The 27,587-nt window shown below is 46.3% G+C and overlaps 1 protein-coding gene and 1 pseudogene across 1 annotated transcript in view; one reads left to right on the top strand and one right to left on the bottom strand.

Annotated features, from left to right (window-relative positions):
* LOC131896131 (RNA-binding protein 7-like) lies at positions 1-25,825 on the bottom strand (annotated as a pseudogene).
* The window catches only part of Cdc23 (cell division cycle 23), a 21,667-nt gene continuing 18,200 nt past the window's right edge, over positions 24,121-27,587 (top strand). Inside the window, exons 1-3 of the mRNA XM_059245950.1 lie at positions 24,121-24,399; positions 25,847-26,124; positions 26,209-26,281. Of these exons, the coding sequence (XP_059101933.1) occupies positions 25,964-26,124; positions 26,209-26,281 (234 nt within the window). The 5' untranslated portion in view covers positions 24,121-24,399; positions 25,847-25,963. The remainder of the gene's footprint in view (positions 24,400-25,846; positions 26,125-26,208; positions 26,282-27,587) is intronic.

The following is a 27,587-nucleotide window of genomic DNA, read 5'->3' as shown; positions in this document are numbered from 1 at the left end:
TTAATTAGAGGAGAAGGTTATGTCATTAACGGCGGGATCGATGCAAAGGGAATTAGGAGGCTCTGGCAGCGCCACCGCTGCACATTCTACGCGGGCCAATTCAACGAAAATTCGATACGCATTAGTGCGCAGGATCAGCAGCGGCCCAGGGCGGGGAATGCGGGCCTGGGACCTGCGGCGTGGACCTGACCCGGTGCCCTGGTGTGACGCCGCTGAATCTTTCCTAGCGGTCCCTGCCGGCTGCACCTTCGCTGGGCAGTGCTAAACCTGCCAGCTGCCCCTGTGCTGCTCACCGGAGCGCTCTGCTGGCATCCTCCCCAGGTCGCAGGGAAGATGCTCTGACCTCCCTAGACTAGACCAGGCCCCCTCAACCTCCCTCACAGCACTTGGCTCTTTGTGGCGTTGATCAATGCCACTCTATGGTCGCCCGTGTAACTTGTATGGCTTTCTTCCCTCTAGACTGTTAGCTCCAGGAGAGTGAGGACTGTCTTATTTACCGGCACAGTGCCTGGAACGCAGCAGGTGCTCAGTAGATATTTGCAGAAAGAGTGAATGTCCTTAGCAATCCAAAGAATTGAAAGGGGAATTTTTTTTTTTTTTTTTTTTTTTAAGATTTATTTATTTATTTTGTATACAGCATGTATGACCAGAAGAGGGCATCAGATCTCATTACAGATGGCTGTGAGCCACTATGTGGTTGCTGGGAATTGAACTCAGGACCTCTGGAAGAGCAGTCAGTGCTCTTAACCTCTGAGCCATCTCTCCAGCCCTTTTTTTTTTTTTTTTTTTTAAGCTGAGGACGGAACCCAGGGCCTTGAGCTTGCTAGGCAAGTGCTCAGTTAAGGCTGAAGGAAAGGAATTGACTTCCTCAGGATTATGCTGCTCTCCCAGATGCCCAGCCTCTTTGCTGGAACAAATCTATCAATCTACCTGAATCTTGGTTTTCCCAGCTTGGAAAAAAATGAGCTATAGCAGCCTCCATTGTTAGGTGCCAGGGATTGTGCTAACGTGTTCTGTCTGTTTGTCCCCTGAATTAAAGTCATTTAATGAGGCAGGAACTTGACACTAGTGTGCCCTCACATCTGTGCTGCTTTGGCTACCATGTTACAGGGACCCGCCTATGCTCTAACCCTGTCCCACACCTGGCCAGCCTGGTTGGCCAATGGGAGCTGCTGGTACAAAATGAAAAGGTTCTGGTCCCTCACAAGTCTACGTTTTCCTTTCTTGCTTCCCTGCGTCCTTCCTTCCTCCTTTCTTTCTTATTTGTTAATTTATTTATTTTTATTATTATTATTTATTATTTTTGTTTGTTTGTTTTTCAAGACAGGGTTTCTCTGTGTAGTTTTGCGTCTTTCCTGGAACTCCCTCTGTAGCCCAGGCTGGCCTCGAACTCACAGAGATCCTCCTGCCTCTGCCTCCCGAGTGCGGGGATTAAAGGGGTGCACCACCACCACCCGGCTCTTGTTAATTTATTTTAATTTTATGTGTATGAATGTTTAGTCTGCAAGTATGTATATGCACCATGTGCATGGCTGTTGGATCTCCTGGAACTGGAATTGTGGATGATTATGAGCCACCAAGTAGGTGCTGGGAACGGAACCAGGTCCTCTCCAACAGCAACAAGTGCTCTTACCCACTGAGACATCTCTCCAGCCCTCAGGCTCCTGTTTTGAATGTTAGGCCCCCAGCTTGTGGCCTATTTCAGGAGGCCCAGAACCCTTTAGGAGGTGAAACCTAGTTGGTCATAGTAAGCCTCTAGGAGTGGGTTCTTGGTTCCTGCCTGACTCTGTTTCCTGACCCTCCTCTCTGCTTCCTGGGCCTCAGTGCTCCTGCTGCTGTTGACTGAGCTGCCCTGCCATGCCTTCCCCTCAGGATGCATGAGATCTCTGCCATGCCTTCCCCTCAGGATGCATGAGACCTCTGCCCTGCCTGCCTCCCTTTAAGTTGTTTCTGTCAGCTACTGTGGTCACAGTGACATGAAGTTAACTGATGGAGAGGACAGCGGGGACAGAAGAAGGAATACTCCTCCCCTTGGTGTTTTCTGACCCTGCCTAGAATGTCTGGTTTGCTTTACTTTCTCATAGACTCAGTGCCGGCTTCTGCATCACATAAGCTGCCACAGTGTTAATTCCCTTGTATTAAGTATTCTGCTTGAAATATTTAGAGTGAGGCCATTTTCATGATTACTATAAGAGGCATAATTTGAATCTAGGTCTTTCTAACCACAAACCTCACTTACTTAAAACGTCTCATAAGGGCCGGGCGGTAGTGGCGCACGCCTTTAATCCCAGCACTCGGGAGGCAGAGCCAGGCGGATCTCTGTGAGTTGGAGGCCAGCCTGGGCTACCAAGTGAGTTCCAGGAAAGGCGCAAAGCTGCACAGAGAAACCCTGTCTCGAAAAAAAAAAAAAAAAAAAAAAGACTTGAAGGAAAATTCTGAATTGAGGTGGTGGAGCCCAAGTCTTATTACTTAAAATGTCTCATAAAAGATGGCTATGGGATAGAATAAAAGGATGATAACCACTTGACCATCCTACCCAGAGGGTTTGTCCCAATAATCTCTGAGAGAAACTAGTTGTTTTTGAGACAAGGTCTCCATATACAGCCCTGACTGGCCTGGAACACACTATGTAGACCAGGCTGCCAGAGATCCATCTGCCAGATGCCTCTGCCTCCTGAGTACTATGATTACAGATGTGAGCCACCATACCCAGCATAAGAGAGAAACTAGTTTTGAAGATAATGATGCACCAATGGCACTTATTCATAAGTGCTTACTGTGTTTTAAAAACTCTGCTTTTGACAGGCAGTGGTGACACATGCCTTTAATTTTAGCACTTGGGAGGCAGAGGCAGACAGATCTCTGAGTTTGAGGTCAGTCCGGTCTGCAGAGCGAGTGCTAGGATGGCCAGGACTACATAAAGAAGCTCTGTCTCAAAAGAACCAAAACCAAACAAACAAACTAAAATCCCTCTCCTTTCCATAGCTAAATATTATTTACATCTGTAAACACAGGTGGTAACAGCATCTACCCTACCTTGCTTGTTTGTTTGTTTTTGTTAACTTGACCCAGGCCAGGGTCGTCTGGGGAGAGGGAATCTCAATGGGGGCAAGTGTCTCCATCAAACTGGCCAGTAGGCAAGTCTGTGGGGCATTTTCTTGATTAATGATCATGTGGGAGGGCCCCTCCCACTGTGGGCAGCAGCATCTCAGGAGGTGGTCCTGGTTTACAGAAGAAAGACGTCTGAGCCTGAGAGCAAGCCAGTGAGCCACTTTCTTCACAGTTCCTGCCTGTTCCTGCCCCGACTTCCTTCGATGATGGGCTGTGATAGGTGTAAGTCAAGTAAATCCTTTCATTCGCGCGCGAGTTGGTTTTGTTCAGTGCTTTATCACAGCAACAGAGAGCAAACTAGAACACTGGTAGAGAGAGCTGAGACGACGAAATGGACTAGTGTATACCAAGGACCTGTACCCGCCACTTGCTCAATGGTTGTCCTCTTACCAACTCTTTTAAATCCCGAGGATTTTTTTGTGCATTTGGTCTTCTCAGCTAGGTCTGCCCTGGGAGAGCATCGGCCCTGGGAGGGCATCGGCCCTGTCTATCACACGGTGGAGCCATCTTGTCCATTGGAACAGGGACTGTGAACTTGCAACCAGATGGCTGGCCTGGCAGCTATAATACACAGAAGATGTGTGCAGTGAACATTAGGTCTGACTGAATGCTCCCAGATCAATTGGACCACCCCCTGAGACTTGGCTGGCAATGAACGAGAGTGTGAGGTACTTTGGACACATGTATTCAGGCCCGATTTGAGCTAAGATGTCTGTTCAATGGTCCCCAGGGCAATTTTCTCCTGATTGAATCGCAACTTTCGATCTTAATGGAAAAGAGGCCAAGTGTAAAAGGCAGCTTTCCCCAGAACCAGAAATCCTGGTTATGCTTTTCTTTCTGAACTTGCGGGGTACCAACTCCTGTCATCTGCAAAGGGGCTTCAGGATGGTAGTTTTCTGGGGGCAGGACACAGGTTGAAGTGGAAATTGGGGAGAGAAGTTTTTTCTTTCTTCTTTTTTTGTTTGTTTGGTTTTTTCTTTTGGAGGGGGGGGCTGAGTTTTACTATGTAGCCTTAGTTGGCCTGGAACTTACTATGTAGACCAGGCTGGCCTTGAAAGGTATAGACATCCACCTGCCTCTGTCTCTCGAGTGGGATTGAAAGTGTGTGTTATTGTGCCCAAGTCCTTTTTAAAATATGTATTTATTTTAAATAGAGGGTTTCACTATGTAGTCCTGTGTAGCTAGAGTTTTCCTGCCTGGCCCACAGTCAGGACAAATCTCTATCACCTGCCAGTCCCACAGCCTCAGACCCAACCAAGCAAACACAGAGACTTATATTGCTTACAAACTGTATGGCCGTGGCAGGCTTCTTGCTAACTGTTCTTACAGCTTAAATTAATCCATTTCCATTAATCGATGCCTTGCCACATGGCTCATGGCTTACCGGCATCTTCACATGCTGATTGTCATGGTGGCGGCTGGCAGTGTCTCTCTGACTCAGCTTTCTACTTCCCAACTTTATTCTCCTCCTTGTCCCACCTACACTTCCTGCCTAGCCAATGGCCAATCAGTGTTTTATTTATTGACTAATTAGCAACACATTTGCTATACAGAACATCCCACAGCAGTCCTGGTTTGGCTGGAACTCACAAAGATCCACCTGCCTCTGCCTCCCCAATGTTGAGGTTAAAGATATGTGCCACATGCCCAGGGTGAGAAACTTTCTGACTACCCAGGTCTCCAAAGCTCTCTGAGAGACCCGGGGTCCTGGATAGTCTGTGAAGGTCAAGAGTCTGTGTGGCATGGTGGAACAGCCACAGATCAGGTCTTCAACCCCAACAGCCTAGAGCTCAAACTAGATTCAAGCAGTATCTCAGGACCAGGCACTTAATTTGAGCCAGCCCTTACTACCTCACAGGTTATGTGGGCTCCTATGAACCACCGACATGAATATATCCTGAGGAAGTAGGCAAACCTTACAAATGTATCTGAGGTCATGGTCTAAAGCTAATTTAGCGGCTGAAAACCGCTTTTTACCACAATGGCATAAACCTCCCATCTCTGGAGTTCAAGAGCGCAGCTTTGCAGCAAACAGTCCAAGCTTCTGGGACTTTAATTCTCACAGCCTGAAGTTCCTCGTTTGTAAGACAAGAATATAGTAAAGGAGCTGGAAGGATGGCTCATTGGTTAAGAGCATTAGCTGTTCTTTCAGAGGAACTGAATTGGGTCCCCAGCACCCACAACTGCCAATAACATCAGTTCCAGGGGATTTGACCCCATCTTCTGGCTTCCTTGGGTACACACAGGACACATACATTGATACATACTAAAAGTAAAAATCAAATATTTAAGGTAGACATAGTGGCAGATACCTTTAGTCCCATCATTCAGGAGGCTGAGGCAGGTGGATCTCTAAGAGTTCAAGTTCAGCCAGGGCTACATAGTGAGACCCTGTCTTAATGAAGATGATTATACCTGGTACACCTGGTGTACCTGGTAGGTTGTGTGGAGACTGCCAGATGCCAGGATGAGAGCTTAGGAAATGATTCGCTATTATTAAAATTGTTCCAAGTAGCTGGGCAGTGGTGGTGCATGCCTTTAATCACAGCATTCAGGAAACAGGGGCAGGTGGATCTCTGTGAGTTCAAGGCCAGCCTGGTCTACAGAGTGAGTTCCAGGACAGCCAGGGCTACACAGAGAAACCCTGTCTTGAGGGAAAAAAAAAAAATTGTTCCAAGTGGTTTGTCTCTGTGTGGGCGTTATGTGTCTGTTTCCTCTGGGCTTGGATATGAATGGAGTGGCCTTGAACTAGGGTCGAACAGAAGACTCTCCCTAGATCAACCCATTAACGTTCTCTTGGAGGCCTGGTGGTGGCACTTGGGAGATGTGACAGAAGATCAGAAATTCAAGGCTGTCCTTACAGAGCAAGTTCAAGGCCAGCTTGGGTTACATGAGACTGTGGATGGATGGGAAGCCCGAGGGACTTTGGGAGAGTCTCGCAAGCTTTACTCCTTCCCAGTTATGTGAGAGGCAAACAATTGCAGGGGAATCTTCTGTGATGCAGGCCATCTCTGGTGAGGTTGGTATTCTTCAGTGGTGTGGCTGCCCAGGAGGCCTTCCTGCCTTCCTTGTATATCCACCTGTGAGTCATGCCTACTCCTGTAAGTAATTCCACCACGCTGGGGTTGACAGGCTTCTTTCTTCAGTCTGTGGGTACTCTCCCAATTTGAAGTAAATAGATGTGTCCTCAGGAAAAGTCATTTAACAATGAGGTAAGAATGGTCCTTTAAAAACTCATCATCAGAGCTGGTGGCACATGCCTTTAATCCCAGAGGCAGAAGCAGTAGATGTCTGCGAGTGTGAGGCCAACCTGGGCTACACAATGAGTTCTAAGCAGGCCTGGGCTTCGGAGTGAGTGCCTGCCTCCACAGTGGACGGTGGTGGCACAGATGCCCCATTAGGGTAGAACACTCAACAGTCCACCTTTTGTCACACTTCGACCAGCTAGAAGTCTCTGCATTGACTGCTGCCCACCGAAGAAAGGAGGTTTTCTAGCCAAGGTTAAGTGCAGCACTTGTCTATGGTTATACACACTAATATTAAACAGGAAGTCTGACAAGATGACCATCTAGCCAAACAATAGTAGCAGAACACCCCCACCCCACCCCACCCACAGGATCTATGACATCCCAAGCCATGGCCTTTTGAAAGGTTAACAATTGGGAACAAATTTCCCTCCTGTGGAGCAGATCCCAAATCCGATCAGAGAGTGATTGGTTACCCCATAACCTTCATGCCACTATTACAGCAGGGGGCCTATCTAACCCACAAGTCAGTATGGAGTGGTCAAGGTTCACCTCGAGATAACTAATACCACTGATGACCTTTTGCCCTCAGTGGCCTGCATCGAATCTTCCAGTACTGTGAAGGCAAGCCAGCCTGGAGGAAGTTGTCAGGTCTGATCCAGCTTGATTTCTCTACGCCCTGCAACCGAAGTGTGTTGTGTCTTCAGCAAGCAATTCTGGGCAACCAAGAACCATGGCGGCGGCCGCCTGGGAACTTAACATTTACTTTTTATAGATGAAACTGATATTCAGAGAATTAGTTTATCTGTCAGTGCACGGTAGATGGTGATGGAGCTGGCCTCAGGCTTCTCCGAACGAGTCTAGAGTCTGTATTCTTTGTAAACATGCCCTTTGGCTCCTGTTAGGGTTCGGGCCCAACACTCGAAGTTCACGAAATCCTGGCTCCCTCCTCTTGTCTGACTTGGTCTCTTGTGATAGATGTAAAAGCTTTCGTTCACTCTGCCTGCATTTTCCAGCTCAAGATGAAAGAGAGGGACCGGCTCCGTAAGTGTTAGCTATTATTAATATTGCATTGTACGGCTTCTTTCTGGCAGCCAGGGAGGTGATTCCCCAGGCCATTGCTAACAAGGAGTACTTAGAAGTGTTCCTGGATGAAGGAGACCAGTGGGTTGGGAGTCTGGAAAGTAAAGTTGATCTAGGAAAAACTGGAAAGGGAGAGTGGGGAGGCTGGGGAGGAGCCGTGGGGCAGAGGCAGCAGTTGGCAGGATGCCAGACTCCACTTTGCCTTTGGTGCGGCCGCCCCTGGGGGGTTGGGAGATGGGGGGAGGGATAAGCCCCTCTGCTCCTGATTGGTCAGATCACCTTGCTTTCGGCTTCATTTCTTCCCTTTCAGGGCAATGGGGAGATTGAAGTTTGTGGTTACATAGAGCCTCCTGGAATTCTTCCAGGAAGAGGGGAAGCGTGTGAGAGCCCTGAAAACCGAGATTCCAGTCCTATGTGAGTCAGTGGCTGTGCCCCGCCGGTCACACCGTGCTTACGCTGGAGAGCTTCCAAGTCAGCCAGATGTAGGTGTGCATCTGTCTCAGCATCCCCACTCTCGCGTCTGTGTGACTTTGGGCAGGTGATGCACGTGTCCTGTCCTGAATTCCCGTTCAATAAAGATGATAAGTAGCACCTACTGCCCAGGTGTTTTTGTGAAGGCTTTGTGGGCTAACGCATTTGAAGGCTTAGCATGGTACCTAATAAATAGCCTTATTATTGTTCTTGTTGTTATTAAGTGTGGTTAGAATTTGATGTCCTGCCCTCGGGAGGCAGAGGCAGGCGGATCTCTGTGAGTTCGAGGCCAGCCTGGTCTACAGAGCGAGTTCCAGGACAGGCTCCAAAGCTACACAGAGAAACCCTGTCTTAAAAAACAAAAACAAAAAACTAAACAAACAAAAGAAAAAGAATTTGATGTCCTGTCTGCCTGAGCTGATGAATTCTCCAACCTCTTCCTCTTGTCTCTCCAGTCCTGGAGAATATGGGTCAAATGCACTCAACATCTCTAAATACCTTGACTAACAATGAGACCGCCCTTCTGGTACCTCTGGGCAGCCCCAGGACAATAGCAAGTGTCCCTCCATGATTCTAGAATGACCTGTTTGTCCCACATCCCAGGAAAGACTGATAAAAGCTTTATCTGAGTCACATTCCATTATGGGATTAAATCAGACCTGCTCTAGCTGCTGGGTTCCCAGCAGCAGTTATTTTGCCTTTGGCCCAATCTGAGGTCATCACACTTCTCTGCACCCAAGGGACCCACCCTGCCTCAGGCAGGGGAGGAGAGGTCCAGGCAGCCACTGGGATTTCAATCAGCAAGCCCTGCCTAAATGTAGATACCTACCTACACCACCCAGCTTGTTTTGTTTTCTTGAGACAGGATCTTATGTAGCCCAGACTGACTTCAAGCTTGTCACAATGACCTTAAATTTTGGATTCTCCTGCCTCCCAAGTGCTGGACTTACATGCATATTCATGCAGTGTTGGGAATTGGACGCATCAACAGGCATTCTATCAACAGAGCTACATTCCCTGCCTGAGGTTTTGGAAATAAGTGTAGGTGGGTGGTTGGGTTTAGATCTTGGCTTGGCCACCTCCTGACTTTTTTTTATTTAAAAAAAAACAAAACAAAACAAAAAAACAGAGTCTAATTACATAGCCCAGGTTGGAACCCACCATCCTTCTGCCTCTGTTTTCTGAGTGCTGAGATTACAGATGTGCCAGGCTAAACCAGACTTGCCCACTGGCTTTGTGCCATTGTTCTTATTTTTCCAAGCTTCAGTGTCCTGTGCATTAGAAGGAGAAAACATCATCACCCTCCACGGGCTGTTGGAAGGATTAGAAAAAAAACTAGACGTAGGATATAGTTAGTACTTGCACGCATGTGCATACAAACCCCAAATGATGCCCAATAAAATAACTAATTTTCCCTTTTCCTTAAGGTGGCAGAGAGAAGTGACTCTTTACTACCAACTGACCCATAAAGCCACGTCCTGTGTGATATTATTGTAGAGATGTGTTTATATCACAGGCACCTCAAAATGGCTTGGCTGGGTCAGCAGCCGCCTCAGTGGGTAAAGTAAGGGACTAGGACCTAGCCAGAACCCTGGCATGTAGTCAGACAGGGAAAGGGGCCACAGATAGGGATAGACAGCAAAGATAGCATCTCCCAGCTTCCTCTTTACCATCTTTATCAGGTCCCAAGGAAACTCCAGTTCCCCACACTCCAAAAGGCAGGCCAAGGGCCTCAACCTGCACTGTAGGAGGGTTTCTGGAGATTAAAGCCAGCGTTCCTCAGGAATTTGGGAAACTGGTTCTCATCTACAAATGGACTCATTTCCTTATGGCTGGCAGAAGGGACATCTGACGACCTGTGGTGTCTATTAGCATATCCAAGCTCATATTGGCCTCTAGGTTCCCTCAGAATCACAAGTACTGTTACCATTTCAAAGTCCACGCTATTGTCTTAGTCTCTCTTACCTCTTTCCCTACCCTAAAACTCTCTCCAGCTCAGCTCATAGGCTTCCATCCCCCAGCTACTCATTCTCCTTATAGCTCTGCTGTTCTTCATATGTTTCTCTCTCTCTCTCTCTCTCTCTCTCTCTCTCTCTCTCTCTCTCTCTCCTCTGCTCCTGCTTCTCTCACTGTATTTTCTCTGTTCTCTATCCCCTGCTGTTCTCCCCTCTCACAGATAGCCCTGGTCAGGTCCTGTCTGCCGGCCATATCCAGTCTACTGCTTTCTCTCTCTGCTCCGGACTCCTCCAGATGCCTCTGGCTGTTCTCTCCCTCACATCTACAATAAAAAACTTCCTTTAACCATATCAAAGAGTGGTCATGTCATCAGTTTATACAGTCTTGACTTGAGTCAAAGACCTGGTGGGCCTTTTCTCCTGCCTGTAGGACCCGTCAGCAGATCCAGGCTAGTAAGATGTGTTCAAGGCTGGTCCTGAACATGTTCATATAAAGATGTAGGTCTATCAGCTTCCCTTTCTTTGTTCAAAATGTTGAACTCAAAATTAGGGGAAGAGGACCCATCCCAGGCCACCAGGCCACCGAAACCACTTAAAATCCCAGCACTCTGTAGAGAGTCCTTTTCTCTATATGCTTTATCCAGTGTGTGTTTGTGTGTGTGTGTGTGCGCACGCATGTGTGTGTTTCTTTGCTTGTAATAAAGGTTGTTTCAAAGCTGTCTCCCATGTCTGAGATTTTTCCTGATTTTTAATATTTTAATTGGTTGAGAAAACAAACTCAATCACAACCTCTAAATGTGGGCTGGAGAGATGGATCAGCGGTTAAGAACACTGGCTGCTCTTCCAGAGGTCCTGAGTTCAATTCTTAGCAATCACATGGTGGCTCAAAACCATCTATAATGAGATCTGGTGCCCTCTTCTTGTAGTGGGTAGCTGTTCCAGCTTTGACCAGGAAGTACTACCCCTAGTGAAGCTTCTGGTAACTGCCATGCCTACCTATGACCTGCCTCTGGGGCGGGGCAGAGACAGGAGCCCTTAAGACCCGAGATCTGGATGTATCAGGCCTCTTGGTTCCTCGTGATCCTAGATGCTGAATGGAAGTCAGAATGCTCCAGAGAACATGCTGGACCTCTCCCAGATCCTGTAACCAATCCCTTTACTGGCTGTAAGTTACCCCAAAATAAACCTCCTTTCTAACTAAAAATAAATAAATAAAAATTTAAAAACCTTTAAAAAAGGTTTACACAGAAAACCAGCATGCAGGCAGACATGGAGGCACAACACTATACATAATAAGTAAATACTTTTTAAAAAAGGCCTCTAGATGTAACAAAAGCATTTGCCTTCAAGCCTAATGACCTGAGTTCATTCCCTGAAAGTCCACAACGTAGAGAGAGAAAACTGACTCCTGCAAATTGTCCTCTGACCGCTACACAACTGCTTCATAGAAAGTGTGTGTTTGTGTAAAAATGTAATAAAACAGCTTCCTTGCAGCTGGAGAGGCGCCTCAGTGGTTAAAGGCACTTTTTGCTCTTGCAGAGTACCTGCGTTTTGTTCTTAGCATCTGCATGATGGCTAACAACAGCCTTAACTCTAGTTCCAGAGCCTACACCTCCCTCTTCTGGCCTTTCAGGGTACTGAACACATGTGGTGCACATATATACATACAAGCAAGATACTATACAGATAAAATTAAAAAAAAAAAAAACAGTTAAAAACCTTCTTTGCTGAAAGTTACTTACTCCTCACTTAGGTCCACAAGGTACCAAAAAAGAGCAGACATGCTGCTGTTATTTTATGTCTTTCTCTTTGACTTTGGATTTTTGCTCTTGTTTAATGTACTCAGGGAGTTAACCACTAAGGGAGTGTCTGTCTACCTAACCTAGCTCATCCTCTTCAGTGCTGAAGGCACAGAGATAAGTCATTGTCCCATGCCTGTATAGGAAGTAAAGCCTAGTGGCACCGGGAGCCAGCTAAGGGTAACCCTCCATAATATCAATTCTGCACCACACAGCAGAAAGTTACTTCCCACCCCGTGATGTTGTTTGTTTTTTACCCTTTTGCTCTTTTGGGGGGCCCGCTACCCAGCTCCCAAATAAATCACACACTGAGGCTTTTTCTTTCTTATGAATGCCCGGCCTTAGCTTGGCTTGTTTCTTGCCAGCTTTTCTTAAATTATCCCATCCTTTTTTGTTTGTTTGTTTGGTTTTTTTTTTTTTTTTTTTTCGAGAAAGGGTTTCTCTGTATAGCTTTGCACCTTTCCTCGATCTTGCTCTGTAGCCCAGGCTGGCCTCGAACTCACAGAGATCCACCTGGCTCTGCCTCTTTCTCTATTTCTGTATACCTTTTCTTTACTTCTTTCTCTGTGGTTTACGGTGTAGCTAGGTGGTTGGCCCCTGGAATCTTCCTCTTCTCCTTTTCTTGCTCCTTCTTGATCTTTTCTTCCCAAATTTCTCCTTCTATTTATTCTCTCTGCCTGCCAGCCCTGCCTATCCTTTCTCCTGCCTTGCTATTGGCTGTTCACTTCTTTATTAGACCAATCAGGTGTTTTAGACAGGCAACGTAACACAGCTTCACAGAGTAAAACAAATGCAACATAAACAAATGCAACACATCTTTGCATCATTAAACAAATGTTCCACAGCATAAATAAATGTAACACATCTTAAAACAATATTCTACAACACCCCAGCAAACAGCTTGCCTCCTTAAGCCATCTGTATGGCTTCTTCTGCCTACTTTGCCAAGGTGGGACAAGGATGAGGGAAAGCACACTGTGCCCAGGATTGTGTAAGTATGCACACTTCACATCCCCTACCCTGTTTTTCTTTTGTTTGAACCTGAAGCTCCTATCCATATGCTGAAGACAAATTTGGGGCCATGGGGTCCAGTTTAGTCCCTTTATCTCTTCTCAATGTGAAGATGCTCGTTAAATTCCACTTTTCAGCTTTTGACCTAGTAGCCCTCTGGTCCAGATGAAGATGCTCTTGACCATTCAAGGTACGGCTGAAGGAGGAATCCAACTGAAGATGGTCAGACTTAGTGACTTTTCTCTCTGACTCCGGATAAAGAGCATCATTCGTGTCTGCCTGCCTGCCTAGACTTGCAGACCTTGGGAAGTGGGGGAGCTTTGCCATCTTCTCAGGGAGGCCCCATAAGCCCACTAAGGCCATTATGGCTTTCAGTGAATGCTTGGAGTGTCCTCTGCCATTTCCCTCAAGGGGCAGGAATCACTCAGTGGGAAACTGAAGTCCCCAGAAAAAAAAATGGCTTTTCCTGTGTTAAACACCCTGCAGGGCTGATTGAATGATGAGAACTTCCGTGATTGTGGAGACCTGGGATGTTATAGGTTCAGAGCCAAATTATCTAGGGCAATCTTTAGCTTCCTAAATAGCCATTATTGTCTACTAGTGTGTGTGATCTTACATCCTTGTTACTAAGAGGTAAATCCTTTTGGAATGTACTAACAGACCACTAACTTCCACCAACTCAAAGGCTAAGAATGTCATCAGATAATCCCTGAGGCTTACAACAGATATTTCTGCTTTCCTACAACTGTAACACTCCCTGTTTCCTCTAATATGTTTTTTTCTTTCTTTTTATTATCTTTTATTTTCTTTCTTTCTTTTTTTTTTTTTTTTGAGACAGGGTTTCTCTGTGTAGCTTTGGAGCCTTTCCTGGAACTCACTCTGTAGACCAGGCTGGCCTCGAACTCACAGAGATCCGCCTGCCTCTGCCTACCGAGTGCTGGGATTAAAGGCATGTGCCACCACCTTCTGGCTCCTCCAGTATATTTTTAAAGTACCTTGATTTATAATTCTCTTCATTCTGCTACTATGAAAATTCTACAAATTGGGCTGGGTGTAGTATAGTAGCATTTGCCTTTAATCCCAGCATTCTGGAAGTTAGAGGCAGGCAGATCTCCCTATGAGTTTGTGGCCATCTCGGTCCACGTAGCCAATTCCAGGCCAGCCAAGGCTACATGGTGAGACCCTGTCTAAAAAACAAAACAAAACAAACCCCCCAAACCACAACAAAACCTTTATGAAACTGTCACCACACTGGCAAATGGTATTTGGGGTAACCTAAATCTGTCCCCTAGCCATGGTCACTCATACTTGGCTACAGAATAAACTATCTCTTACTTCCTTTGAGGCAAGAGCTGTTTTCATGTGGGTAGCACCAAGGTTGGGGAGGTGGTGTGCTGGGAAAAAGATTGTTCCATCTGTATAAGCTGATGACATGACCACTCCATTGTAAGGTTATGGGGGCAGAGTTTGTTGTAGAGATGAGAGGAAAACCAGGCAGAGGCATCTGGAAGAGTCCAGAGCAGAGCGAGAAAGAAGTAGACTGGACCTGGCTGTGAGAGAAGCAGAAGCAGAACAGAAGAGAGGGAGGGAGGGAGGGAGAGAGAGAAACATAAAGAGGAGAGCGTGGTGGGCAGAGGGAGGGAAGGAGGGAGACACACATCACACACACACACACACACACACACACACACACAGGAGAGCATGGTGGGCAGAGAGAGGGAGACACAGAGAGAAAGAGGGTAGGGAGATAGAGGCAGAGAGAAGCCTAGCCAGAATAGCAGGGTTATAAGGAGAACGAGTAGCTGGGGGAGGGGAGCCCATGAGCTGTGGGAGTTTAGGGTAGGGGTGGAGGTGAGAAGAGCTAGATGCTAGCACAGACTTTATTTAATCCCAGCATTACTGAGGGATACTGAGGGCGCCTAGAGGCCATTGTGAGCTTTGATAGGCTAATAGGCACCGTGGGTAGCCATTTGCCCCTTCTGCCTTTTGGAATTTTGGCAAATGGAGTTTCCTTTGGACCTGACACCATCTAAAGAGAAGCTTAAATGTCCTTGAGAATGAGAGCAAAATAAAACAAGCTGGGGGAGGCAACAGGTTACTCTGAGTGGGTCCAATAGGTATGCTCGCTGCTGTAGTGGTGACTAGGGACGAAGGGCCTGGAAGTCGGGCAGATGAGGTTCAGTGCCATTTCGGCTACAAAGTGAGACCTTCCCTGGGGAAAGGCAAGCATGACTGGAGATCTAACTTATTGGTAGAGTGCATCTCCAAGTACCTGAGTTTGAGCCTCATCTCAACACAAATTAATTTTTTAAAGCAGAATAAAACACAGAAGCAATATACCATAAAGGTCTATCAGGCAAACTAATAAAAACATTATGAAAATCTCCTAATTTTGCTTTTTAATTCTGTGCATTGAACCCAGGGCCTTGCACAAGGTAGCAGGTGTTCTAGCTCTGAGCTGTATCCCCAGGCCCTCTAATTTTGTAGTGCTTGTGATATTTGTCGGTCTTTTGACAAACTATAGGATTTGTGTTGTTGTTTTGTTTTTCTTTTTGAGATAGTTTAACGTAGCCTACTCTCATCATGAGGCATTCAAGAACGACCTTAAACTTCTGATCCTCCTGCCTCCAAATTATAGTTTCCTTCCTTCCTTCCTTCCTTCCTTTCTCTTTCCTTCCTTCCTTCCTCCCTTCCTTCCTTCCTTCCTCCCTCCCTTCCTTCCTTCCTCCCTCCCTCCCTCCCTCCCTCCCTCCCTCCCTCCCCCTCTCTCTGTCTCTTTCTTTCTTTTTTCTTTTTGAGACAGGGTCTCTCTATGTAGCTCTGGCTGTCCTGGAACTCCCTCTGTAGACCAGGCTGGCCTCGAACTCACAGAGATCTGCCTGCCTCTGCCCCCCAACTGCTGGGATTAAATAAAGGTGTGCGCCACCACCACTCCCTGGCCAAATTAGAGTTTCTTATGACTCATTTTATTTTTGAGACAGGGTCTTACTAGGCAGCCCTGGCTGTCCTGGAACTTGCTATATAGACCAGGCTGGCCTCGAACTCACAGAGATCTGCCTACGTCTGCCCCATAGAGTGCTGGGGTCAAAGGCATGCACCACTACACCTGACCACTCATTTTATTATTGCAAGTAAATGTTCCCTTTAATACTTAAAATAATACAAATGCCTCTTTCTACCACAGGGGATAGCAGTAGCAGGATAAAGACGAATGCAGAGACGGGCGCACGCCTTTAATCTCAGCACTCGGGAGTCAGAGGCAGGCGGATCTCTGTGAGTTTGAGACCAGCCTGGGCTACAGAGTGAGTTCCAGGACAGCCAAGGCTACACAGAGAAACCCTGTCTCAAAAAATAAAAATTAAAAAAAGATGAATGCAGAACAGTTTCACAGGGAGGAGTCTGGCCTATTCTCCCTTTGCCTTGCTTTTTAAAAGGAATTTCAAAAAATAGTGTGCGTGCGTGCGTGCGTGCGTGTGTGTGTGTGTGTGTGTGTGTGTGTGTGTGTGTGTCTGTGTCTGTGCCTGAATGTATATATGTGGACCACATGCTGACGGGAGCCATAAGCCTAAGTGACCCTTGACACACATGCCACCATATTTGGGCTTCTCTCCTCTTTTCCTAGATCTAGGCCTTACTTAAGTCTCCATAGCACCAGAACCTCTTCCCACAGATACCAGAACCTCTTCTCAGAAACCAGGTGACCGAGCTGCAGTTAGGCAGTTAGGCAAGAGTAGATAGATAACCCCCAGAGCCACATTCCCTGCTAGCTGAACAACCCATGATTAAAGTACCCTCCCTGCTTGCTCCCACTTTGCCCTCCCCCATATATGCTTTAAGAGAAAAATAACATCTTGGAGCTTGATCAGACATCCTGTCTTGCTCTCATTCTTTGTGTCTCTTGTCCCTCTCATTCACCAGCCCTCTCTTCAGGTCCCCGTTGAAGACCCCGCTGGCCAGGGCAACATGCATGCCTGGTCTGTGAGGAGGCCAGCAGAGGTTTGGAAGCCTCTGAAACTGGAGTGACAGATGATGGTGAGTTGCCACGAAGGTTGCTGGGACGTGCGCTCCATCCCTCTGCAGAGCAACCACTGCCCTTAACTACAGAGCCGTCCCTCCAACCATCTTTCTCCCCTCGTGATACCCGTGACACCCGGGCGCAGGCTTTTCCTGTCTGCCTGACAGGAAGCTTTCTGCGATCAAGCTCCGCTTGTTGCCCCTGCAAGGGAGTTCCCCCTGGGTCGTCTTCCTTAGACGGAGGAAGGAGCTGCCCCACAAGTGATGTCAGCTCAATCAATGCTCCCTCTTAAAGTTCTTAGCAGTGATCTGGGAGGTGAGGCATCCTTCAGGGGAGCCTTATTAATAGGGATGAGAGACACTGGGAAGTGGGGAAGGTACACAGGCTGGGAGCCCCATGAGCAGAACTGACAAGGAGGCATCCAATTACATGCCGGGGTTATTACCTTGGGGAGACGGAATTGGACAAGCCTGCCTTTCCATTATGCAAAGAAAGGGCTTTTCAAGTAAATTTCCATTTAAGTATGAGTTTAGACCAGTGAAGATGGGGCCATAATAGCTCTGATGGTCACCACAGCTATTAAAAAGACATTTTTCCTATGCTCAGGCTGCCTCGCCATCTCCTTAACATTTATCCCCAGAAGACGGTGACTTAACCCCGCCCAAGCATCTGGGAAGCAGGTTACTGCTGATCTCCATTTTCCACTTTCAAATTCTTCAACATACACAGTGGATGAAATTCACATGGTTGACACATCCCGTTGATGTTCCAGAATGTGATAAAACCTAAAGGCTGGGTTGGGGAAGGAGGAACACAGTGGGTGGAAAGTCATTGTTGGGCTCAGATCTCCCCTCACACCGTCTTGGGCTGCACAGTCTCCATGTGGGTCCTCAGACATACATGATCCGTTTTTAGCTCAAGGCACTCAAGCTGTTGGTTCTGCTGCCTGGATGCTTCCCCCATGCTACCAGGCGGACTCCTACCTATCCTTCAGGTTTCTGTTTCAACCCGATTTCTTTAGCAAAGCCTTCTTGATGTACTTCCTGGGCCAAGTTAGGGCCTCCTGTCTTTTTTATACTGCCACCTAATAATTTGCTCCAACCGTGTTTTCAGAATTCTTCACTTTTCCATGGACTCGGCCTTGCCTAGAGTCACTTTTGTGGTTCAGTCCTGCTGCTGGCACGCTGGCGGACCTTGCAGAGCCTCAGCCAGAACGGTGGGGGAAGTGGGGACAGAGAGATATGTGGCCGAGCTAAGAAGCTAACCTGGTGCCTGCTCATGTAGGGTCCACAGGGCAGCAAGAGGGCAAAGGTCAAAGCTGTGTGGTCTCTTATGGCTGAGGCTCACAAGTGACATCACTCCCTGCCAGTGTGGTCTCTTGGTTAGAGCAAGTTCCAGAGTTAATGGAGATTCAAAGGCAGTAATACAGACTCACTCCTTGATGCAAAGTCACACCATAAAGGAGCATATAACCAAGAACGGGAGGACTTGGGACCACTTTGCCCCCAGCCTTGCACTGGCCTCCCTTGTAGCTTTCCCCCCAAACGTTTCCCTCCATGCATCTGTTATAGCTGGGTTTGGTCTTGGTTATTGTTTTGGAAGACCTTAAACTCCTGCCTCCACACCCTAAGTGCCAGGATTACAATCACATGTCACCACATCTGGCTTCTTTTTGAGACAGGGTCTCACTCTGTATCCCAGGCTCATCTGGAACTCACCGTAGAACCCAGGCTAGCCTCCAGTTCACAGCCTGCTTCAGCTTCCCAACTGTTGGGAGTGTAGACAAGAGTCATCATTCTCGGCCTGTAACTTATTCCCAAAGTGTTCTTTATGTGACTGTTTATTGTCTTTCTCCCTCACAATTCAGAAGTGTCCCTAAATGCAGATAATGCAGATTCATCTTGCTCATCTATCCCCAGAGCTGCTTGAGTAGGTAAGTAGTTATTGAATAAATAGACAACTCTCTCTCTCTCTCTCTCTCTCTCTCTCTCTCTCTCTCTCTCTCTCTCTCTCTCTCTCTCTCTCTCTAAAGAATTAAGCAGCCCAAATGTCACTGACTGTGACACTGAGAGCTGATTTGCTGGGAACTGACTGTTCTTTCTTTCCTTACGGAGTTTAGATTTAGTGAGTTCTTCCCGGTAGCAGCCAGCTCCCACTGTACGTTGGTCTCAGGCGTCTTTGCCCAGGCATCTTTCAAGCTAAAGCATTTCTAATCCAGCAGGCTAAAAAGCAGGCGGGATGACGGGAAGAGCTCCACCTGCTGGCCAGAGCCAGGATTACAGCAGGAGACAGCACTGGAGTTTTGCTCAGGATCTCAGGGGCCATCAACCTTGCGCACAGGACAGCCGAGGCAAACAGCTGAGGAATGTTTAGTGAAGCTATACTTGACTTGAAAAAGCCGGAACACAATGTGAAAAGCTTGGGCTGGACCTGGAGTGAGCGGCCATGTGGCTGCTGGGAACCAAACCAGGTCCTCTGCAAGAACACCAAGTACTCTGGCCATTATCCAGCCCGTGTCCTTCTTTCTCCCACGCTATTCCCACTGCCTTTCTCTCTTTTTTTCATTTGTTCTTTGTTCCACTCTGTTCCCTTTAAAGAATTTTTGTTACTGTATTCTGTCATTTTATAGGCATAAATTTAGAAGTCATTTTTAATTCTTCCTTTTCTTCCTTTCTTTGAACTCATTTTTAATTCTTCTCTCTCTCTCTCTCTCTCTCTCTCTCTCTCTCCCTCCCCCGTTCCTTCCTTCCTTCCTTCCTTTTTTTTTTTTTAAAGACAGGTTCTCCCTTTGAATTCCTGACTGACCTTGAACTCCTGTTGTGCACCAGACTGGCCTCTACTCACGAAATTCATGGCCTCTGCCTGCTGAGTGCTGGGATTAAAGGTGTGCACCACCACATCCTGCCTTCCTATTTAGTTCTTACTGATCCCAATATCCTTCCCCGTCTGCTCATTCATCCAGCAGGAGGAGAGATCAGTTACTACTGTACTTTGTGTTCAGTCCAATCACTCACCATGCTACAAAAACAACCAGCTGCTAGGATACCTTTTCTTTAATTTCTTAATATTTTGTGTTTTGAGACATGGTCTCATGTAGCTCAGGCTGGGCTGCAACTTGCTTTGTAATGAAGGATGACCTTGAACTCCTGGTCCTCCTGCCTCTACTTCCAATACTTCCAAGTTCTGGAATGGCAGACATATGGTAGCATTCATTTACTGTTAATAAACCAAAAAGAGGAAGTCATTGTCACACCCCCCCCACCACCACCAATTTTCAGAGGCAAACTGGGCTCCAGTTTGCAATTGGGGCTTAACAGAGATGGAAGGAATATGACGTCACCTTGGTTAGCGCTGTCCCTTTACACCAGAAAGACTGAGGCCCTGGGAAAAGAGAGTTTTTTGAAGATGTATTTAGAACATGGCCAATTTCACTTCTTCTGGACCCTACCATGGGCTACTTCTAGAAGTGCTAGCTATATGAGGAGAGGCTTGAACATCCAGTCCTGGTTTCTTTATCTCAGAATGACTGGACAGTTCCCAAATCATGTCAGCCTGTTTCCTTACAGAAACTCCAGGATCTCCTACATGTACACCTCTCTCATTGTCACGGCGAATCTATAAAATGGGCTTTTTAGCATCTGAAAAAGAACACAAGGGCTCAATAACATTAAACAATTTGTAAATGGCAACATATATAAATAAGAAGAAATAGTATTGGCCAGCAAGTTGGCTCAGTGAGTAACGGTGCTTTTCAAAAACCAGATGATCTGAGCTTGGTCCCCAAGACCCACATGGTGGAAGGAGAGAACTGACTCCTAAAGGCTGTTCTCTGATCTCCACAAGTGTGCCACAGCACACACATACCCACACATGTACCACAAACACACACAATCAATTAAACATGTAATAAAAAATTAAAAATAATACTAGCTAGGTAATGGTGGCCCACGCCAAATGGATCTCTGTGAGTTTGAGGCCTGGTGCACAGAGTGAGATCCAGGACAGGCTCCAAAACAAACAGAGAAACCCTGTCTCAAAAAAAAAAAAAAAAAAAAGGAAAGGAAGAAAGAAAGAAAAAATACAATGGAAGAATATGGACACTAGGTGCATAGGCCTTGAGGTCACCTCACCTAAATTGTCATCAGAGGTTGTTCTCAACTGTGTCACTGTGTCATATGGAGATGGTGATACTTGTTTTGCAGGAGGCCAAGAGGATTAGCGATCACATATGTCGAGATCTTCTGCAATGGTGCCTGAGCCTTGGGTGCAGGATTGTGTGATAGATGGGTCAGCCGGGACCGGGTACCACCAGTGCTCTTCTTCTCTGCCTTTTGATTGGTTGTGGCTTTCCTTAATAATCTCTATCTGCTGCAAAGAGAAGTTTCTTTCTTTCTCTTTTTTTTTTTTTTTTGGAGCTGAGGACCAAACCCAGGGCCTTGCTCTTGCTAGGCAAGAGCTCTACCACTGAGCTAAATTCCCAACCCTGAGAAGTTTCTTTAAAATTATTTCAAAGATAGGCAGGAAACCAGTAGAGATGGTTCAATGAGTTAAGGTCCACGGCTGACAACCCGTGTTCAACCCCATGACCTACACGGTGGAAGAAGAGAAACCACAAGTTGTCCTCAGAGCTCCACATTCACACACACACATACACACACACACACACACACACACACACACACAGAGTAAAAAAATAAATATATAAATAAATGTAATAAAAAGTTTCAAAGCCAAGTATGGTGGCATATATCTATAATTGTAGCACTTGGGAGGTAGAGGCAGGAAGATTGGGAGTTCAAAGTTGTTCTTGGCTACTTTGGGAGGAGTTCAAAACCATAATGTGCAACATAAGACTTTTGTCTAAAAAAAAAAAAAGGCTAGAAAATTATTTTAGGTAAAGTATGCTATTGTGTGGTGGCCTACAGAGGCTTCCTAGTGATTACTTACTCAAGGTCAGAGAATCTGAGCTTGCTTTACCCAGCAGGGCTGCATAATGGGGTGATTTGGCCACGGGCGTGGTTACCAGGTGTTTGGAAGGGTCTACATTATGTTGTGATTTGATCCTGAAAAAGGGAGGTCTTTTGCCTCACCCCTTGGCATTGTATAAATTGCACTTTGGAATAAACCTCAAGGCAACTAGGTATTGACCCAGGGCCCTCCCAGTCTCTTACTGTCTCTTTCTTTTATCATTTCCTCATTACTCTGGCAGACTCCCACATTATTGTAAATTTAATTTATTTTATTTTATTATTTTTTTGTTTTTTGAGACAGGGTTTCTCCATGTAGTTTTGGTGCCTGTCCTGGATCTCGCTCTATAGACCAGGCTGGCCTTGAACTCACAGAGATCCACCTGGCTCTGCCTTACGAGTGCTGGGACTAAAGGTGTGCGCCACCACCACCCGGCTACTATATACATTTTCCCCCCCTTTTTAAATGTATTTAATATACTAAAAAGGAACATAGTATAAATGCTATGGTATGGGCTGGAGAGATGGCTCAGAGGTTAAGAACACTCACTGGCTGCTCTTCCAGGGGTCCTGAGTTCAATTCCCAGCAACCACAACCATCTATTATGAGATCTAGTGCCCTCTTCTGGCATGTAGACATACATGCAGGCGGAACACTGTACATAATAAATAAAAAAATGATTTTAACAAACAAACAAACAAATAAATAAATATATGCTGTGGTATAAAGAGTATCCACATTTCTCACAGAATAAATTCTTTTCTTTTTCATTCTTTTGGAAGTGGTCATGAACATATGCCAATATTTGTACAATGTATTTAAGAACCAAACTGCAGGTTACATCTTTTTGTTTGTTTGTTTTTGTTTTTGTTTTGTTTTTTTCCAGACAGGGTTTCTCTGTGTAGTTTTGGTGCCTGTCCTGGAATTCGCTCTGTAGACCAGGCTGGCCTCGAACTCACAGAGATCCACCTGGCTCTGCCTCCCGAGTGCTGGGATTAAAGGCATGCGTCACCACCACCCGGCCAGAATAAATTCTTAAAAATGATTTGCAGTCAGGCTGGACAGATGGCTCAGAGGTTAAGAGCACTGACTGCTCTTCCAAAGGTCCTGAGTTCAACTCCCAGCAACCACATGGTGGCTCACAACTATCTGTAATGAGATCTGGTGCCCTCTTTTGGTCATACATTATACAAAATAAATAAATAAATAAATCTTAAAAAAAAAATGATTTGCAGTCAACAAGCAACATGGAAGTTTTGTTAAACAAAATTTCAAAATTATAATTCTTGTAGTGAAACATTTTGCCATTTTATCTATGTATTAGCTTCGTTGTTCCTTTAAAAAGAACTTTCATCAACACTGTCTTTTTATGTAAAAATATACATGTAGATATTTAACTTCCTGAGTGACTAGTCATACATCAAATATAATTTAATGAAAGAATTTTAAAGTTCTTAGAATGAACTAGTATAGATTTTTAATGTATGTTCAATTGTGATAAAATTCAAGAGCACACCACAGAATTTGTACTTAAATTCTGAGTTAGAAAATACGATTTATCACCAAACAAAACCAATAAACTGTTTTAAATAAATTGTTAATAAGATGGATTACTGAGAAGTCCTATTTTCTCATTTATTAATAAAACGCAGATGGCCATTTCAGACTACCAACATGGATGTTTCCTATTATATACACCAAAATGATCTCATTACCAAGAAATTTCTTGCAACACAAAAGGGTGAGATAATTAAAACGTTTGCTTTATAATCAACCAATCTATACAGTTCGTCTTTCCTAGGCTGAAATGACTGGAATGGTGGCCCACTCTCTTGTGTGAAATCCTTCTCTTCTGAAACCCCGAGGGGAGGTAACTGAAGTGACAAATGTGGAGCTACAGTTCCCAGTTCTCTACGAAACTGCTGCTGGCTTAAAAAAAATTTTTTTTTTAATCAAAGACAGGTGGAAAATTGTGGGGCTACTCTGTACACTTTTTAGAAATACTTCCAGAACAACTTAAAAGGGTCTAAAATGAGCTGGGCGGTGGTGGCGCACGCCTTTAATCCCAGCACTCGGGAGGCAGAGCCAGACGGATCTCTGGGAGTTGGAGGCCAGCCTGGTCTACAGAGCGAGATCCAGGACAGGCGCCAAAACTACACAGAGAAACCCTGTCTCGAAAAACCAAAAAAAAAAAAAAAAAAAAAGAAAAAGAAAAGAAATAAAGAGAGGAGGAGGAGCTAAAATGGCCCCTGTAAACATGTCCTTGGCATGCTTGTTCGTGTCGAGATGAGGGCCATTTCCCACCTCTACCACTGTCCCTTCTGTTATCACAGTCATGGCTCCAGCCAGTATGATTCCTGTCGTCATAGTAGAAACCCTCTCGGGCTCCTCTGTAATGATGTCAGACCCATGGTCAGAGGAGAGCTGCTCACGGCTGTAGTGTCTATCTCCTACGGAGGGGTGAGAATTTTGTCTTTTACGCCGTGATGACGGTGCACCTTGGCGCCACTGGGAGCTGGAACGGGTTAAAGGTATGAGCGTGTGATTGACCTGAGGGCGAAAATCCCGACTGATTTGCATGTGGAGAACCAAATTTCCCAACATAAGACATCTGTCGGAAAACACTGTTCATCACTGCTTGCCGCTGATAATCTTCTGGAGAAGAGAAGGACCTCTGGACCATCCGTGCTGACGGAGTTACGTTACCCACCGTCCTTTGCTAGCTGTTCGGAAATGTGGAGGTAGGGCTTAAATTTCCAACATGATGCTGGGGATATGACGCACTGGCATCCTGAGAGGCGTGACTACTTCCTGATGCAAACTGAATTTTGATAGGCCTCCCGAAGACTTTGATTCCATTGAGAAGATTCATGGCGTAAGGAACAGACACTTCGTGTTTGAAATTTGCAAACTGTTTCAGTTTGCCATCTTTTTTTTTTGTTTGTTTGTTTTTTTGTTTTTCGAGACAGGGTTTCTCTGTGTAGCTTTGTGCCTTTCCTGGAACTCACTTGGTAGCCCAGGCTGGCCTCGAACTCACAGAGATCCGCCTGGCTCTGCCTCCCGAGTGCTGGGATTAAAGGCGTCAGTTTGCCATCTTTATCTTTTGGGATTTTCACCTTTATTACTGGCCCAGCCTGGTAGAACAGCTCCAAGAGAGGCTCCTCAGTCATCTTCGTCTCCAGGTTGCCCACAAACAGAGTGCGGTCGGCCTCAGTGGCCGCTGCCCCAATCTCCGCGTCGCTCCCAGTCTCGGGCCTAGTCTGACTCTACTATGTATATTAAAAAAAAATCTCCAGTCTATGTTCCCCAGGCTAGTCTAGAACTTCTGGGCCTGTTCAATCCTCCTTCCTCAACTTCCCGATCTGGCTATACGAAAGACTCTTGGGTTTAAAAAAAAAAGTCATTGGTGCTTAGCAGTACACATCTGTAATATCAGCATAGTAGGTGAAGGCAGAAAGATTAGGAGTTCAAGGCCAGCATGAGCTTCATGAGAACCTATCCCCACAAATCAATCAAACAACAAATAACTATTAACTATTGCATGTAATTTTGGGGGTGGGTGCTAGGGATTAAGCAAGAGTTACACACCTACAGCACTCTACATGTGATATTTAAGAGCTCTGGGCTTCAGAGTCACATATAGTTTATAATTTAAATTTTTTTCTTGGGCCTGAGATTGTTTTCTTATCTATAAAACTGTGGTGATAAAATGATAGGAATACCATAGTTCTGATTTTAGAATTAAATCAGATGACATTTGTAAAAGTGCGCAACACCTTTTTTCAATCAGTATTGGCTGTTTTCCCCCTGTTTGGGCAAAGCGGAGGGTGATAAAGAGGAATGATTTTCCACGGGAGGTAGTGCATCTTAATATACTGCAAGGAAAAATCCCAGGGGAATCTGCGAATTCTTTCCAGAATGCATCCATCATTGCTATCCCCTAGCAAAGAATCTTCCCATAAACCACGCCCCTTTCCGTCTCTCGTTCCACACATTACCACTAAGGTGCATGGCTTTCCCTCTTCTCCATCTTCTCTTGCTACGATCCCTCAGTCCCCCACCCATCAAATTCTTTATGCATCTCCCTCCCCTTCCCTTCTCGTTCTAATTTACCTCCCTCAGTATCTCTTGCCAATCAGAGTGTAATTGTCTCTTTTTCCCTTCCATCGCCTTTTCTGCACATTACAGAGAAGGTTTGTGATTGGTTGATCCGGAGCAAGGCTAGGCCAATGAGAGACAGACTTTCCCGGTTCGGCCGAGGAAGTATCGTCGCCGCTGATTGGCCGGAGCAGCCGAGGGAGGAAAATGGCTGCGAGTTCCTCGGTAGTCTCGGTGGCAGCGGCCGCCGCCGCGGTACCAGGCGTGTCCACTAGCGCGGATTTCTCAGACTTGCGGGAAATTAAGAAGCAGCTGCTGCTCATCGCGGGCCTCACTCGGGAGCGGGGCCTGCTCCACAGCAGCAAATGGTGAGAGGTCGGGGTCGGCAGGGGCGGCGCTGGATCTCGGCCTCGGGGGCTCGCGTGGCTGATGCAGTTTGTGTGGTGTTCCAGGTCCGCGGAGTTGGCCTTCTCTCTGCCCGCCTTGCCTTTGTCCGAGCTGCAGCCGCCGCCGCCTCTTACAGAGGTAAGGACGTCGGTACAGTGACGGTCCTTAGCCACAGGGGGATGTGGCCCCAGAGGTCTTCGGCGCCCTGTCACTGGAGGAGAGCCAGCTGCTCGGTGGGAATGTTGGAGTTGAAACGCCAGCGTTTGAGCTGGGCCTTGCAAGCGAATTCATGTGTGGGGGTTGCTTGCGCCTTGGAAGATGTGGTCTCTGCTGTTAACTTAAGCTGGAGAGAGTTGGTGAACAGTTATTGTTTGAGATTTCAGCCTTGATGGGGTTGAAGGGATGGCTCAGTGGTTAAGAAGCCCGTTCGATTTCCAGCACCCTCAGCAGGCGTCTCAAAATCACTTGTAACTCCAACTTCAGGGCATCCAATACCGTCTGTTCTCCACGGGCACACACACACACACACATACGTGGTACACAGATACACATGCATACACATAAAGAAAACTAGATCTTTAAAAAAAAAGTCATCCTTGGGCTGGAGAGATGGCTCATCAGTCAGCAGCTTTTCTAGAAGAACTGGGTTTGATTCCCAGTAGTATCCACAGAGGTAGCTAACAGTTGCCTGTAACAAAGTTCCTGGGAGATCCGAGGCCGTCTTCTGGCCTTGGAGGGCATCACATATGTATGTGATGCACAGACATATTCAGGTAAATCACTCATACACAGGAGATAAAGACAAAAGCAAACCCCTGGAGCCTTTTAGGTTTTGAAGCCAACCTGGACAGTGCTAATAGGAAACATGAAGTTTTTGCAACAGAGTGAAATCATTCTTCTACACCGTTGCTCTTCTTTGCAAATTGATTAAGAGTATGGGTTTGGGCTGGGCTATGGCACATACTTTTAATCCCACTTAGGAGGCAGACGTAGGCAGATTTCTGAGTTTGAGGCCAGCCTAGGCTGCAGAGGGAGTTCCAAGACAGCCAAGGCTACACAGAGAAATCCTGTCTCGAAAAGCCCTGCCCCTACCCCCCCAACCCCCCCCCCCCCAAAGTACCAGGCACATAGGATTCAATAAAATTAACCATTCTTATTAACAGTAGGAGTTGGAGTGCATGGGACTTGTAAGTAGATTTTCATCTGTATGTCAGGCTTGTTCTCTACTAACACCATCCATGTTGGCGGGTGAATTAGAAGTGGAAAGCTTTCTGCTGCTGGGTGTGGAGGCTCATGCCTGTAATCTCAACACTTGGGATGCTGAGGCAGGGGGATTGCCAGTTGCTTGAGGCCAGCCTATTGAGTGAGCACCCACTTCAACCCTCCAACCCCCTCCCAATTTGACATCCTTTTCACTTATAGATAATAGAAGATTAAGTAAGGC

The sequence above is a fragment of the Peromyscus eremicus genome, chromosome 19 (assembly GCF_949786415.1).
Source record: "Peromyscus eremicus chromosome 19, PerEre_H2_v1, whole genome shotgun sequence".
Lineage (NCBI taxonomy): Eukaryota > Metazoa > Chordata > Mammalia > Rodentia > Cricetidae > Peromyscus > Peromyscus eremicus.
The sequence above is the reverse complement of the archived record's forward strand: the minus strand, read 5'-3'. Positions and strand labels throughout refer to the sequence as shown.